This window comes from Sarcophilus harrisii, chromosome 5 (genome assembly GCF_902635505.1).
Source record: "Sarcophilus harrisii chromosome 5, mSarHar1.11, whole genome shotgun sequence".
NCBI lineage: Eukaryota > Metazoa > Chordata > Mammalia > Dasyuromorphia > Dasyuridae > Sarcophilus > Sarcophilus harrisii.
The window spans coordinates 25,691,880-25,708,456 of record NC_045430.1 but is presented as its reverse complement, the minus strand read 5'-3'; the positions used below and the strand labels follow the sequence as shown (position 1 = coordinate 25,708,456).

The 16,577-nt window shown below is 36.1% G+C and overlaps 1 protein-coding gene across 11 annotated transcripts in view; it reads right to left on the bottom strand.

Moving 5' to 3' along the window:
• ANKS1B (ankyrin repeat and sterile alpha motif domain containing 1B) overlaps positions 1-16,577 on the bottom strand; it is a 1,348,113-nt gene that overhangs the window by 1,135,835 nt on the left and 195,701 nt on the right. For all 11 annotated transcript variants that reach the window (XM_031941007.1, XM_031941002.1, XM_031941004.1 and 8 more), the window contains exons 7-8: positions 15,363-15,476; positions 13,952-14,118 (exon numbers count right to left, since the gene is read on the bottom strand). In XM_031941007.1, coding sequence (XP_031796867.1) covers positions 13,952-14,118; positions 15,363-15,476 — 281 coding nt within the window. The remainder of the gene's footprint in view (positions 1-13,951; positions 14,119-15,362; positions 15,477-16,577) is intronic.

The following is a 16,577-nucleotide window of genomic DNA, read 5'->3' as shown; positions in this document are numbered from 1 at the left end:
GAAAATTAATTGCTCTTAACCACTATGGTAAAATGTCTCCTCAATCTTAAAAATAATAAAAATTAACATTCATGAAGATAGAGTCTTGGACTCTCAGGACAATAGGATCATGGGATCCTAGATTTGGGGTTAGAAGACACCGCAAAGGTCTTCATTTCACTGATGTGGCACAGGGAATAGAGTGTTGAATGTGGAATCAGAAAGACATAAGTTCAAACCCCACCTCAGACATTTACTATGTATAACCTGGGTAAGTCACTTAACCCCTGTTTCCCTCAGTTTCTTCAAATATAAAATGGGCATAATAATAGCTCCTACCTCCCACCGTTGTTGTGAGGATCAAATGAAAAAATATACAGAGCGGGTTACAACCTTAAAATATCATATAAAATATCATATATATCAGGAATTATATGAATTATATGAATATCATATAAAATATCATATATAACTGGTAGCTGGTGTTTTTATTAGGATGCTGTGATTCAGATAAGTATATCCAATTCTGCATAGGTAGAATGAAAAAGAGGCATGATTTTAAGTAAGAAGGTTATCTCCAATACAAATGCTACATCCCCAAATACAAAATGATTTCTGCCACTCTCTATGGCAGGGCAACAGTGGAAACATCTCATCCAGTCTTTACTCAACGTCCCAAAACTTGCCCACCATGATCCATTTCACATCTTAGATGACCATATTTTTTCCCTCTTTCAGACTTAAAGGCAGGAACAAAATCAATTAATCAGCAACATCCATGTTGTATCAGGAACTGTTCTAGGTGCTGAGAATGGGATAAAAAGAAAAACAATTCCTACCTTCAGGAAGCTTATACTCTAACAGACATTTGACGTTCTCTAATTATTTCTATCCTCTCAATATCTCAGTCCAATTCCACATAGAGTTATATTAACCCTGACTGATCTACCACGGCTATAAAGATCCATTATATCAGACCTAGAGCCAGGAAAACCTGGCTTCTCTCCTTATTCCTACTCGTAAAACTCTGGCCACTAAACCATATCTAAAAATCTCTTTGGGCCAAACACTTTCTTAGAAACCCACATGGTACTAATATTTAGTTTTGTTGTGTTTTTATTTATCTTATTAAGTATTTTTCAATTACATTATACTGATCTGGACCACAATCAGGAGTGTTCCTTTTGTGACCCACCTGTCCTATGCCAATGTTATCAGAGATTCAATCCCTGACCCCATCTCTTGTATTAGCTACCCTAAATCACTCACTATCCTCCTGTTTTCCAAATTGGAATCTTTTACACAATTAGAAAGAATATGGGTTAGCAGTTTTCCATTTCTAGAAATCCATTAAAGTTAACAATCAGGGGATGGTGAATTTTGACCTCCGACCCCTAAATTTCTATCTCCATCCTGAAAAGGGCACCTTTCAATCAGTTTGTGTAACCTTGGTATGTGAACTGAAATAGATTGGGGTTTTTTCCCTCTTTTTCTGTACATTGTTAACTTCAATTTTTATCCTTCTGCCTGGGGGCTTTCAGGCAAAGAACTCATTTTTAATAAGTCAGAATGCTAAAATAAAATACCACACACATCAGAAAAGCTGCCACATAATTAAAGGCTTGGCTTTCAGGAAAGCAAGAGAGGGAGAGGAAAGCGGAAAAAGCAGGAAATAAGGGGGAGCAGGCAGAGTTACCTGGGGGGAATGTCACCAGGCCTCCCAGTGACTACATGAGCCCTCTCAGGTTTACTCAAGTCTGACTCTGATCCCAATCCCAAAATAAAGAAAAATACAATTTCTGTCCTTTTGGGATATTCCATGGTGAAGTGACACTTATGATGCTGTGTTCTGAAGCACAAGTTTTGTCCCTAATGCAAAGTATCACATTCTGTTCAAACAATCTCTCTGGGGCTTGACAAATTTTTCTATTTTAAAAAGCCACGCATTCTTGCTTAGGAACTGGATACCTTTGTAAATCCCAGGCGTGAATCCAGGTGAGAAAAGGTGGAATTTTGGGGCAGAGAGAGGGAGGAAATGGTGGAACCTGGGGGAGTTAGGGGAGAAAAGTCAGGGGAAGTCCCACTAAGTTGAAAATATTTGCTTTCAATCATCTTTCTTCCATGGATGACAAGCTGAAGTTAGAGTGCCGGATATGGCATCAGATGTGTAACTAACATGGAGTGAATGGGGATTTTCTTCAAGGTGGGGACTTTCCCCCAAGAATGGTGTGCTTCCCTAAGATCACAGAACCATCAAAGATCTGGAGCTGAAAAGGACTCCAGAGATCATCTTGTTCAACCCACTCATTTGTAGAAAAAGAAACCAAATAGTTAGAAAATGTAATATTGTACAGATGAGCAATGAGGGTTAGATCTGAAGAATAATAGTCAGCATTTATAAGTCACTTTAAGAAGTGTCAAGAGCTTTGCAGATGATAACCTCTTTAAGCTTCTAAATAACCCAATGAAGTAGGTGCTTTAACTAACCCCCATTTTACAGATGAGGAAACTGAATCAGAAAGAGGCTAAGTGATTTTCCCAGAGATATACAGCTAGGATGCAGTTCTCCCTAACTTCAACACCCCATTGCACAGCTAGCTGACTCCAGCCCAGTGCCCTCTGCCTCCCTCACTCTTTATCCTGCAGTCTTCCTGAATGAGCCCTCACACTCTGCCTGCCAAAACATCCTCCCGTTGCACCAACTCCAACTCCTTCCCCCAAATAGCAATGGTATTCATGCCAGCAGCTGTCTTTCCCTCTGCTGATTATTTCCAATTTATCTTAAAGAAGCTTCAGTAGCTTGAAAAACACTAAGATTTTTGCAGCATCACATATACCATGCATATCTTCATTGTTTGCATTTTCTCCCACTAGACTGAGTTCCTTGAGAACAGGGCCTGTTTTTTTTCTTTAGACCCCTTGTACTTAGCACAATACCTGGCACATAACGGTTGCTTAAATGCTTAGTGACTTGACTTCCTGGCACTGAGACCAACTTGCTACTATGCCATATTGCCAGAAGTTACAAAGGAAAAAAAAATAAAATTCTCCTTGCCTTCAAGAAGCTTAAATTTTCTGGAGGAGATGCTCTTGGAAATCTCCTCTGTATGTAAATCTACAAGCCTTTGACTGGTCCATTATATAATGCAATTTTCTTCATAACTGCATACTCAAGTTCAGCATGGAGCAGGGTGGAGGGGAGGGGAGAAAGAAGGCAGAGAACCATTCTCTGTAAATCTTTTCAAAAGGCCTTAAAATAGTTTGACTACTGAATGGAAATTCATGCAAGGAAAAAATATATATATAATTTTTAAATTTGAGTCAAAGTTCTCTTCTCACAGCAGTCATACCCTCCAACTGAATAAATCAAATTAAAGTAGGAATTTTAATTTTTAATTTGCTTTTATTAATAAAACAGCTCCAAACTACCACCTTAAGACGTGGTTTTAATTTAAAAATTTTCTCAATCAAAAATAAAACGTCCTTACATAAGATGGTGGGGCTTTTGAATAGCTGCATTAGAGTGCCCTCTATTGGAAAAAAATGTTGATGTTTAAAAATTAAATTCACAAGGGCACCACCAAAATTCAGGGCATAGAATTGGAGGCAAAGAACCATAACTAATGATGTATACCCTACAAAGTACGATTTTCCCTTTCACGTCTAGATGCTCTCTAGCTGACCTCAGCATAAATTGCTAAATTACTGGGAATAAGCTGAAAGATGAAGGCCGTACTACAGTTACATTGACTAATCCAGAGGGGTGTTGGAATAAGAATTCCAGATTTGGACGCAAGGAGAGTGATTTCCGTTCCCTGTCTGTGACACTTTCCAGCTGTGTATCTCTGGAAAAACCACTTATCCTGCTTCAGACAATTCTAAGAAGAACCAAAAGTACAGGGTGAAAGTTCCAAAGAATCCAGGCTGGATGTTGGGGAATATGCCCTCATAACAGAGCTATCCAAAAGTGCAACTCAGTAGAAGTGAGTTGTTTTCCTCCAAGGACTTCAACTAGAAGTTGAGTGATCAATTGTTGATTATAGCTAAGGGAAGATTCCTTTAAATAATAGGTTGAAGCAGGTGACCACTGATGTTCCTTTTAACCTTCAAATGCTGCATTTTGTTAAATTTCAAACGGCTTTTAAATACTCTGTGATGGTAGAGACCAGTCCTAGACTACTGAAATCCCAAAAAATTAAGTCTTTTTGCCAAAGTTGTTTTTAAAAGACATTGGCCCCAAATGCTATTACTTCATTGTTTTTCTTTCTGAAATGTGCTTAAATACCAATTTACTTGTGTAAGAAAGAATTCTATTTTTAAAATATAAAGACACCATCAATTATTCTCGTTTCTACTCCTTCCTATCTGAGAAAGTGGCTATCATTTTTGCTATGTTCACGTTCTCCGTTTATTCCCTTATTAATATACATTTACCTCATTGATTATGATTACCACACTTTTACATGCCTTGCCAAATTTCAAAGAAACCCAAAGTTGGTGGAGATCTTAGTGGCTGGTCAATTCCCTCTTGGACATAACATGGGGTCAATTATTCATTTTTTGAAATCTCCCAAAGAGAGAGAACCTATTTATAATGTAGTTCATATATCATATATGCGTTTTATAAAAAGAAACTGAGTCTCAAATTGGTTAAATAATTTGCCCAAGGTCATATATTCATGCTTAAATGTGTCAAAGGCAGAACTTGTGCCCAAATCCTCTTGTCTCTGAAACTTTCTTTCTATTATGTTAGACATTCTTATTTTACTTTAAAGTCTGCAAAGTATATTACAATTCTTTATCTCATATGATCATGCCATTATCATATTCATCCTCTTTCTTGTCATTTCTGTCTCTCACTCTATTAACTACCTTCTCTCCTTTCATAAATATAAGTGAGTTTTCCCAACCTTAAAAAATAAAAAAAATTACTTAACTAAACTATGCCTTCAAACTTCCATCCTTTCTCTGTCATTCTTTTCCAGTTATGCAACCAATACTTCTATTTTCTCACAAACTGTTCTTTCTTCAATTTCTTGCTATCTGGCAACTAAATCTAAATTGCTCCCTCATAGATCAATGGTGACCTCCTGATTGTTTAATGCAAGGGTATTTTCTTAACCTTCATCTTTCATGATCTCTCTGCAATATCAACTATTCCTTTGATCTCTTTATCTTTTCACAGATCCTAACATGTTATATTCTGATGATCCTTCCCCTACCTCTCTGATTACTCCTCCTCTGCATCTGTTCTTCCTAATTCAAATCATTTACCACTTGTGTCACTTTGCACAAATGACTTAGCCTTTCTGAACCTTGTTCCATCATCTATAAAATGGTGATGAATATTTTATATCACACCCAAATTGTAAAGATGAAAATGAGATATCAATGAAATAATTTGTAACGATAAAGCCCTGAATTATTACTATTAGACAAGAGGGACATTATTAAGAATTACAGATCATTAATATTCACATTATTGATAGTGTTTATATCATCATAAATATCCATTTTTATCATCTAGTTCCCCTCCTGCTTTCCAAACCTCTAACTCTAACCCTATCATTTTTCCTAATATTTGGATATTCTTTCAACCCTGGAAATCATTGCCAGGATAACAAACAGTACTTTCAAGTCAGTTTGCGAAACTAGACGAAGTGAATTTCCCCCAAATCTGTTCATCCTCTTTCCTCTCAACTTTCTTATTTCTGTTTATGTCACTCCCATTCTCCCAGATGCTAGATTGGTGACCCCTGAGTTATTAATACTCCTTCCTAGTCACCCTATCCAATCTGAATCTTGGCCCTGTGTTTTCTACTTTCTCTTTGTCTCTTTTAGTTCATATTGTCATTGCCCTGACTTGGGTCTTTAATTCTTCTTGTCTGGATAATTTGCAATCATCTCTCAATCCACAGCCTTTACCCATTCCCCAACTTCCTAATCAGCACATCTTACACACAATTCCCAGCATGATCTTCCTGATATATGAATCTGATCATAGAATTCTTCCTTTCAAAAACTCAGGATCATAGATTGCATCCTGGAAAAGACCTTGGAGGCCATCTGGTTCATTCCTCTCATTTCACAGGTGAAAGAATTAAGGACCAGAGGAGACTAATTTTCTCAAGATCACAGAGATATTAAGGGCAGATACAGTATTTGAACCCAACTCCCCTGATTTCAGGATCATTCTTTCTTTTTTCACCATATTGTCTCTCAGTGCTTCAAGAGATCAAAACTGACTATAGAATTTCTTTAAACAATAGCCGAGATCTTTCAAAATCTGCATCCAATTTACATTCCAGGTCTATCTCCTACTGTTCCCCCTTGCATACTAAAAGCTCCAGCCAATCTGGACCAATTTCTTTTTCTGAGATTCAGTTTCACAAGACAATAAACCTAAAATTGAAAGAGATCTTAGAAGGCATCGATTCTAATTCTTCATTTTACAAATGAGGAAACTCAGAACCAAAGTTTAGGTCACCAAGCTCTTAAATGGCAGAGATAGGATTTGAATGTTCATTCTCAAACTCCAGATTTAACATCTTTTTCCCCTACCTTGACTTTGCTACCTTTGCTACAGAATTAAATATGACCTCCTCTCAAATCCTCTCATTATTCAATATGTTTTCTATATAACAGGAGATCAATAAGTATTGGTTAAAGTTAAATTGAAGATTACTGGGATATCATGAAAAGAGAGGAAAGCTATTCTGTATCATAGGACACTCCAGAGGACAAGATAGACCAGAATCATGCTTGAAAAGGTGTGTGGGCCAATCTCACTGCCCTTATTCTCTAGACATTTCAACCTCTGCCCTCTAGTAAGTACCTTCTCTCCTGCTTTTTAACTTTTTTATATACCATCTTTCCCCATTAGAATATAAATGCCTTCATTTCTATGTATTGCAACAAAGCCCAGCAGCAAGAGAGAAAAAGAGAAATTCCATTTAAAATAAGTATGTAATATAAACTATTTGGGCGTCTACCTGCCAAGACAAAGCCAGAAACCATAGGAACATAATTATAAAATACTTCACACAAAGTCAGATATAAACATTTGGGAAAATATCAATTGCACACAGGCAGGTCGAGCTAATATAACAAAAATGACAATTCTACCTAAATTAATCTATTTATTCAATTGCCATACCAAACTGCCAAAAATTGTTTTAATAATATAACAAAATTCATCTGGAAGAATAAAAGGTCAAGGATATCATGGGAATTAATGAAAAGAATGCAAAGAAAGGGGGCCTAGCCATATCAGCCCTAAAACTGTATCATAAAAGAGCAGTCATCAAAACCATTTGGTACTAGTTAAGAAATAGATAGGTAGATGAGTGGAATATGTTAGGTAAACAAGATACAATCGTCGATGATTATAGTAATCTTTGGTTTGATAAAGCCAAAGACTCTTGCTTCTAGGATAAGAAATCACTGTTTCATAAAAATTGCTGAGAAAACTGGAAAACACAACTGCAGAAATTAGGCGTAGACCAACATCTCAGACCTTATATTAAAATAAAGTACAAATGAATTCATGATTCAGATATAAAGGATGATACTATATTAGCAAATTAGGAGAGCAAGGGATTGTTTATCTGCCAGATCTTTGGAGAAGAGAGGAATTTATGACAAACAAATAGATCATAGATCTACTATGTGCATTATGAAATGCACAATGGATAATTTTGATTAAATCAAATTAAATAGTTTTTACACAAACGAGACCCATGTCACTAAGATTAGGCAGAAAGCGGGGAAACAATTTTTTTTCAGTCAGTGAAATGGGTCAAATTTATAAGAACATAAATCATTTCCCAATTGATAAGGGGTCAAAGGATATGAAAAGACAATTTTAAAATGAAGAAAACAAAGTCATCTATATAAAAATATGTTCTAAGTGTTTCAAAACAACTCAGTTACTGCCTTACACCTATCAAACTGGGTAATATGACAAGAAAAAAAATGATAAAAGTTGGAGGGAATATGGGAAAAGTGGGACACTAATGTATTGTTAGTGGAATTGTGAACTGATCCAGCCATTGTGAAGAGCAATTTGTAACTGTGCCCAAAACTGTGCATACCCTTTGATCCATGAGTACCGCCACCAGATCTATATCCCAAAGGCATAAAAGAAGGAAAAGGGCCCACATGTACAAAAATGTTTTTAGCAGCAAGTTTTGTGGTGGCAAGGAATTTGATTGGATGCCCATCAGGTGGGGAATGACTGAATAAATATGAAATTAATGGAATGCTATTGTTCCATATGAAATTATGAATAGATTGATTTCAGAAAAGCTTGGAAAAACTTATATGAACTGATACTGAGTCAAGTGAGAAGAACAAGGAGAATATTATACACAGTAATAGCAAGATTGTGTGATAAACTACTAAGATATACTTCTCAGCAACACATTGATCCAAGACAATTTCAATAGACTTGGGATGAAAAATACCATCAGCATTCAGAGAAAGAACCATGGAAAACTGAATACAAACTGAAGGATACTATTTTCACCTTTTTATTTTTTTTCCTTTCTCATGATTTTTTCCTTTTTTTCTGATTTTTCTCTCCCAACATGACTCATTTGTAAATATATTAAAAAGGATTGTACATGTATGACATATATTAGATTGTTTCCTGTTTTGTGCAGGAGGAAATAAGGGAAGAGGGAGAAAAAATTTGAAACTCAAAATCTTAAAAAAATGAATGTTGAAAACTATCTTTACATGTAATTAGAAAAAAATACTATTAAAATTAAAAAGAATGTAAACTCCTCAAGGGTGAGCACACTCCTTCTTTTTGTTTGCATTTATAATCCCAGGGCTTAACATAGTTCCTGATGTATAGTAAGCATAAAATAAAAGCTTTATCTATCTAACCACATATTGAGAGAGGCCTTGGCAAAGATAAGAACCATCATTTTGTCACTAACTGGGCAGAGAAGAAGACAATAGGGTATGATATCAAGGGATTCTGAGATGAAGAAAAGCAGGTCAATAGGAGACCTCATTAAATGGCCTCAATTTTCCTTGTAAAATAAGTTGAAGTTCTCAAGCAAAAGAAGAGGAAGAGAAAAGAGAGGTGGAGACAGCTTAAGGAGAGGTTTGGGGTAGCTTTTGTGAGGAGTGAAATAGAAAATCAATTAGAGGAGAATAAAAACTGTCTGTTGCAAAGAGGCCCTATTTAAAGTTGGATAACATGAATTTATAATGTATCTACTCAGCAGGATTATGAGGCTTCCTCCAGCTCCATTTAGCAGCAGGTGAGTAGGAACAGAGGATGTTGATAATGGAAATATTCCATTAACTTGGTCTTGTATGGGATGAATGACAATATGACCAAAAGGTGAGGAATGCCAAAGTTAAGGAACTTAACTTTGTGAAGTGAATTGATTGATTACAGCATCAAAAATGGAAAAGGAAGGAAGGGAAGTCAAATAATACCCTGAGAAAGGACTAAATAGGAGAGGCATTTATAGTCATGATGACAGGAAAGAATCTGTTTAGGAGGGAACAAATATAGGAAAAAATGGAGCAGAGGCCACAGTCTGTTATGTATAATTACTTTTTGTGTTTTTTTAATTGAAAGTAGAATCCATGTAGATAATGGTGAGATCCAAGGTAAGACCATCCTTGTGTGCAACTAAAGTGAAATGAAAGGATAAATCACAGAATTTAAGGAGAGTGGAAGTGAGAAATTAGGGAGTTTGAGAGAATGTCAAGGAAGTGAAGCTGAAAGATATGGAGAAGAGAAGAAGCCAGTGAAAACTCCTTGAGTGAGGAACAAGAATGACCCAGTCTAGACTAGTATACAATGGCCACCACAAAGCTCTAATTTGGGTGGACTTCAAAGCAAGAGAAGTTTTTGACTGATGGAGGTAAATAGAGTTTATAAGTGGCAGTAGGAAGGAAACTGTATTTAACCTCTCCCTCCAGGACTAGTGTGATGGAAATGTGAATGAATGATAGCCAGCATTTTCAGGTAGGGAAACCCAGCTCTCCATAACATAAGGGCTAACAAAAGGAAGAAGTGAGATATAAAGAAGTCCTGGATTAAGAGAAATTTGTCCTCTCTGGAATGGCACAGAGAGCCATTTACACAACAATTCTGGTATGTTGTAAATTAAATTCATGTCAGTGGGCTAGCCTGGGAACTTGGCCACCATTTATTACAGTTTCTATGAAAAAGAGTTCCAGAATCCCAGAGTACCCACTTAAGAGGCAAAGCATTGGGACACGATACTATCTTCAGTTGTGGACTATGGGGGGCTACTTTAAGCAATAAACAGGAATGACACCAGAGGGTGAGATAGAAGATTTAGTCTTAAAATCCAAGTTGATGCTATAAAAAAAAATCATAAAATGATTCCTTTCCATAAAAACTGCCAGAAAGCACAGAGTTCATATGAATAAGCTCTATTTCAGCAAGTACAAACAATATATAATGCATAAAATACTTTATATACATATATATATATATATATATATATATATAGAGAGAGAGAGAGAGAGAGAGAGAGAGAGAGAGAGAGAGAGAGAATGAATTAGAATATCAGGCCCTGATCTAAGTGCTGAGGCAACAAAAATTAGTCCCTGCCCTCACAGAGCTCACAAATTAATGAGAGAGATAACCTGTAAATAGTTATGTCCACACAAAATGTGTACATAGTAAATGGAAAATAACATCAGAGGAGAAGGCACTAGTAGCTGAATATCTCCCTCCATCATTGGAAATTAGGAGATCACAGGATCATAGATTTAGAACTTGGAGAGAAGGCCATCAAGAGAAGTCCCCAAGTCCAAGTCCTTATTTTTACAGATGTGGAAACTGAGGTCCAGAGAAGTGATTTTTTTTAAATGAGGTTCCCTCAACTAATAAGTGTCTGAGGTAGAATTCAGCCCCACATCTTCCTAATTCCAAGTCCAACACTCCATTGACAACATACACTTAATAAAAGTTTGCTGACTGAAAACACTATCTTATCTCTCCAATGACAAGCCCTAGGGAATTGACCTGAGGCACACGTAAGCAACTCATCCAAGGTCTCATGGCTAGAAGGTTTCAGAACTGCATTTCAAACCAGGTTTTCCTGAGCCCATGGCCAACACTCTATCCACTCCTCTATGCCATCTCTTTCTTAGAAAACATCATAATAACAAATTGTCCTTTGTATGTAAATATATTTCTGATCCCCCTTCAATAGGGCATAAATTGAAGTTATTGTGGCAGGATAATAAAATAATATCTTCTGCAATGTTTTCCATAAAGTCTCTTATTATGTCTACAAGGGTATGGTTTTGCTTCTTAGAATTTTGTAAATGCAAGTATTATCTTTTCTCACACTGAGGAATACACATGTCAACACCTACACATACCCCTATATTTCTATACATAGTTATTATATATATTAATAAGGCTTTTATTTCCTAATTAAAATCTTTTTTCATAGCAAGGTTATTTTACCTTCCCTATGGAATCTCAGCATTGCACATGTAGACTCCAGAAGAAAAAACCTTGAGCACCTCCAGAAGGCCTTAGATTCTTTACGTAAGAGAACAACCAAGATCATTCTCTTGACAAATAACTGGCATATTCTGGTTAACACTTAACCAGACTTGTCCCTTGTTTTTTTGCTTTCACTAGCCAAGATCTCCCCCTACTATGTGCCTGAATAAAATGTCCTTCTAACCCAGCTGAACAGGTTTCTCCATCTTTGTTTCATAGATGAAGTGTCCATCTGGACTTATGCAACCTGTAGTATTTGCCATCAGAGGTGAGACTCTCCACATCCTTGTTGTTAGTCAACCCTGAATAAAATAAGGAATATTCCACCATACTCTCTTTATCCTAAAATAAGCCCTAGAAGTGGGTGCTATTATCATTCTGGAACTCTAGTTCAATGATTCTTAAAGTACTTGAAGGGAACTCAGAGACGGTATAATCTGACTCCATCTCTCTTACAGAGGTAGAAATTAAGAACAGTCTCATCTAAGGCAGCAAATGACAATGACTCTGGACTGCCAGGAGATCACAGATGCGCCTGAGATCATGGCAACCAAACCTTTCATTTTACAGATTCAAAATCTGAATTTCTGGATGGAAAGGGTAGATCTTAGCAGCCATCTAGTCAAACCCACATGTCTTCAGTGTACATAATCAACAAAGGGTCATCTAGGTCCTGCTAAAAGACAGTCGGTCATGGGGGAAACCCTTTCCACTTTTGGAGAGCTCTGGTGGGAACTATTTTCTTATATCAAACCTACACTTTCCAGTTCACAATTTCCAATCCTCTAAGGCAAAGGTTCTTAATTTTTGTTTGTGTCATGGGTCAACTTTGGAAGTCTGATGAAATCTATGAACACTGTTTCAGAATAATGTTTTCAAATTTATAAAATAAAATACAGAGGTTTGCAAAGAAAAAAAACAGCATATGCTAAAGCATATCTCTCAAAGTATTTTTGGGGGGAGCAAGACAATTGGAATTAAATAACTTGCCCAGGGTCACACAGCTAGTAAGTGTTAAGTGTCTGAGGCTAGATTTTTTAACTCAGATCCCCCTGAATTCAGGGATAGTGCTCTATCTACTGTGCCATCCAGCTACCCTTCTCAAAGTATTTTTTAAAAGTATACCAGATTAAGGACCTTGGCTATGGGGCAAAAGAGAAACCTAATTCTTCATTCAAAAACTTGAAGATAGGGATCATTGCCTTTTTCTCTTCATCCTTCTCTTCTCTAGCCTGGAATACCCCCAGTTCCTTTAACTGATTTTTTTTTTCAGATAATATAGACTCCAAGTCCTTCATCATTCTGGTTATCCCATTCTGCCCAGACTCCAGTTCAGCAACATTCTTGGTAACAGGAAAGTCGAGTCAAAGAAAAATCTTTCAAATTCACACTGCAAACGGATGATATTTTGGGTCTCACTAACTCTCAAAGGCCATGCACTAAGGTCCAAAGGGGGTCATGATTTGTATTCTTAAAGGAAAGGGGCATGTTAATAAAATTCAGGGTCTCTAATAGTGCTAAAGGAAGTGGCTCCTGGGCTGTTACACTCTTGTGAACTATGTTTTTATATAAACATCAACGAGATTAAATACACAGACACAAGGGGATGACTGAAGGATGTCCATGCTTAAACATCCAATAACTTTATGGAACAATCTCTTAATAAAGTCTTCCTCTCTCTACTCATACAGTCACAGCCCTAATTCAGATCCTTATCATCTCTTGAATGGACTACTATAATGACCTTCTTATTGGGCTCTCTGCCCCAAGTGTCCCCCCTTCTCATAACCATGTCTTAATTTAGCTGCCAAAGTGATTTTTCTAAAGCCAAAGTTTGAATGTGTCACTCTAGCCCCTTAGTCATTAAACTCCAGTGGCTACCTATCACCTCCAGGATGAAATTTAACCTCTTATTTGGCATTCACAGCCCTTAATAGCCCTATCTTTCCAGGTTTCTTAGTTAGATGCCGCTATACTGGTTCACACAACATGCTAGCTCCCATCTCTTCAAACTTCTCAATGGTTATCCCTTGGAATCCTCTCCCCCTTCTCCTCCTATTCTTATTTTTCCTGAATTTCATCAAGACTCAGCTCAAACAGGACTTTTTTTTCAGGACCCTATCCCTAGTTTTCCCAACTACTAGTGCCTTCCTTGTTCTCAGCTCCCCTTCTATATGGTCTCTATATATTTTGTATGTAGACATATGTTCATACATACATACACCTTAGAATGTAATCTCCTTGAGGGCTTATGGACTGACTGAGAGAACAGTAGTTCTCCAGAGTGGATAATAATAATGATGGCAGTGCTATGAAATACAAAATGATATGTATTATAGAACTAATGTGAAACATAACTGTGTGTGGACCTGTGAATTAACTCCAATGGCTGTCTTTTAGATAGAAATGTAGATCTTTAAACAATGGAGAATAACCATTTGCCAGTGGACTTACCAATGCTTGACTCCCATTCTTCCCAAGTTCTTCTTCTGAAATCTTGCTCAGATTATCTAAGTAATGGTCTGAGATTGTATGACACAAATCTTCAAAAGAGTAATCTTTTTCTTGACAGAGTTTGATTTCATCCAAGAGTTTTGATAATTCTCCAGTTACTGCTTCACCTTAAATACAAATTATTAGAATTTTATAGACATCCAGGTTATTTTTATTATTAATTTTTTAAAAATGTACAGGTTTCATTTATACTATTTATAGCATATATATTTATATATGTATATATAGTATATAGGCTGAAAATACTGAACAATAACTTATTTATACATCCTACAAGCAAAGGCTTCAGTGGAGGTATGGAGGTAGATCAGTAGGTACTGAAAGAGTGTTCCTTTCAAAATATAAATGAGATCATTAATTCAAAATTATTAAAAACACAGCAGAGAACCAAAATAATTCAGAAGAGGACAATAACAGGTCAGTTTTACTACCACCATGTTAAATGTAATATTCCCTTAAAATTGTATAGACCAAGTTTATGGTTTCAAGTACAATCACCTTTTTATTTTTTTTTAAAGTTGTTCAATTGTTTTTCACTTGCGTCCAACTCTTTGTGACCCCACTTAGGGTTTTCTTGACAAAGATACTAGAGTAGTTTGACATTTCTTTCTCTAGCTCATTTGACAGATAAGGAAACTGAGGCAAGCAAGGTTAAGGAACTCATCCAAGGGCATACATTTAGAAAATATTCAAGGTCACATTTGAACTCAGATGAGTCTTCCTGACTAGAGGCTCAGAAGTCTATCCCACTGTGCCATCTAGTTCCCCATTCTTTTTTGATAAAATGTAAATGTTGCCAATGATTGTTATGTTCATATTTTAAATTTTTAAAAAATTTGAGTTTTTCTACCTGTATTCAGAAAAAACCTGTATTCAAGTTCCCTGAACTGAGATTCATTTTTAAAAGGGAAGTGGGTATAAAATTAGCATCCAAAATTAAATTTTGTCTTATTTTAGGTATTATATTTTGTTTTTCTATCATCTTTGGTTCCAAATGCAACTACCCTCCCTTCTTATTCTCAGCAGTGCATCTAATAGTATTATGTCTATTAAACCCTCAAATAGTCTACAACAATTTTTTTAAAGTCTGTCTCTGCTTTTTATCTGTTGTGAATTTGAAATACAGATGAACAGAAGTAGCTTGTCATTCTGAAAACAAAAAAGCTGGCAGCCTTTGCTTAAAATGAGCATTTTTGCTCTGAACTAAGCATGTTTCAGTAAGGTGTGATTATGAACTACAGAGTGTGGGATCCGATTCATTCCCCTCAGATTATTTCACAAAAATCTGTCTCGCCCACTCTGTTCCCTAGAACTGAAAGAGTTGGTAAAGACTTCTAAGTAGGTCACTCACTTTTGGTCTTTTGGTTCGGTGAATTAACAGGCGATGAAATGCACGTCTGGTGTGTGGTACATTCTGGCTCACTCTCTTCCAGGACTGTAGCTTTGTCTCCACCTTCCAAATATTCTGTGTATATACATTACATTATAATTACATTAAATACAGACAGACATATGTACACATATGCAAATAACTTGTATATAAATATATATAATGCACATATATATATATATATATGTGGGGAAAGACCTTGCATTAAAAAATAGGAAAGATAACTCTAAACCCAAAAGTAGACCATGCCCCCATTTTTAAATAAGCTCATACTCCAAAGAATTATAGGTCAGCATCACTAGCAGAGGTGTAACTAGGGCAGGTTAATGTGAATGCATAAAAACTTCTGAAGTTTGATTGAAAATATTAAGAAATAAGTATCTCTTCAGTTTAAAGTTCTTTCTAACTGTTAGAGAAGAAAAACAATTATTTACTGCACTTAACAAACTGCTCAAGAAACAGTGCCCTCCATTAAAATCCTTTTCCCTCTTCTTCTTGGAAAAGTATCTTAAAAGTTCCAGAAATACAAGACTCAAGAAAAAATGGATTGAGGATCTCCAAACAGAACATGAAATACCCATGTCGAGTTAGAAAAAAACTGCCTTCCTCTTTCTTCTGAAAGAATGAGAGTAATGACCTACCTAGGGAAATTTCCCTTGAAGAGGATAGGAAATGCTAGTGCTCCAAGTAACCAATGACCAGCTTGGGGAAGAAGAGAGAGAACCCTTGACTAAAATAGTCAAAGAGAAACTGAGTGCTTTTAGGAGAATAATTCTGAAAGTTAAGTGAATTGTTCTAGATTGATGATACACAGACCGACAGATTGACTGACAGACTGACAAGAAGAAAGGAAGGAAGGAAGATAAACTTCCCCTAATCCTAACTTGTATAACTATTTTACCACATTGTAAAATTTTCCTTCTTCAAGGTTTCTAAAAATATTATTTAAAAATGTTTTGAGAGAGATATCCAAAGTTGTATGGGGATTCTGCCAGTTTGGACATTCTAAACAGCCTTTTTTTTTTTCCTATTATGAAACTCTTTGGCTTCTCCCCCCCTTAGATTCATGGTTTTAAATTAATAAAATGAAATGTAAGAGATGACAAAGGAAACATATTAAAATACAATTATATATAAATGTAGGTAGATATATGTATATTATGTAAATACAGCTGT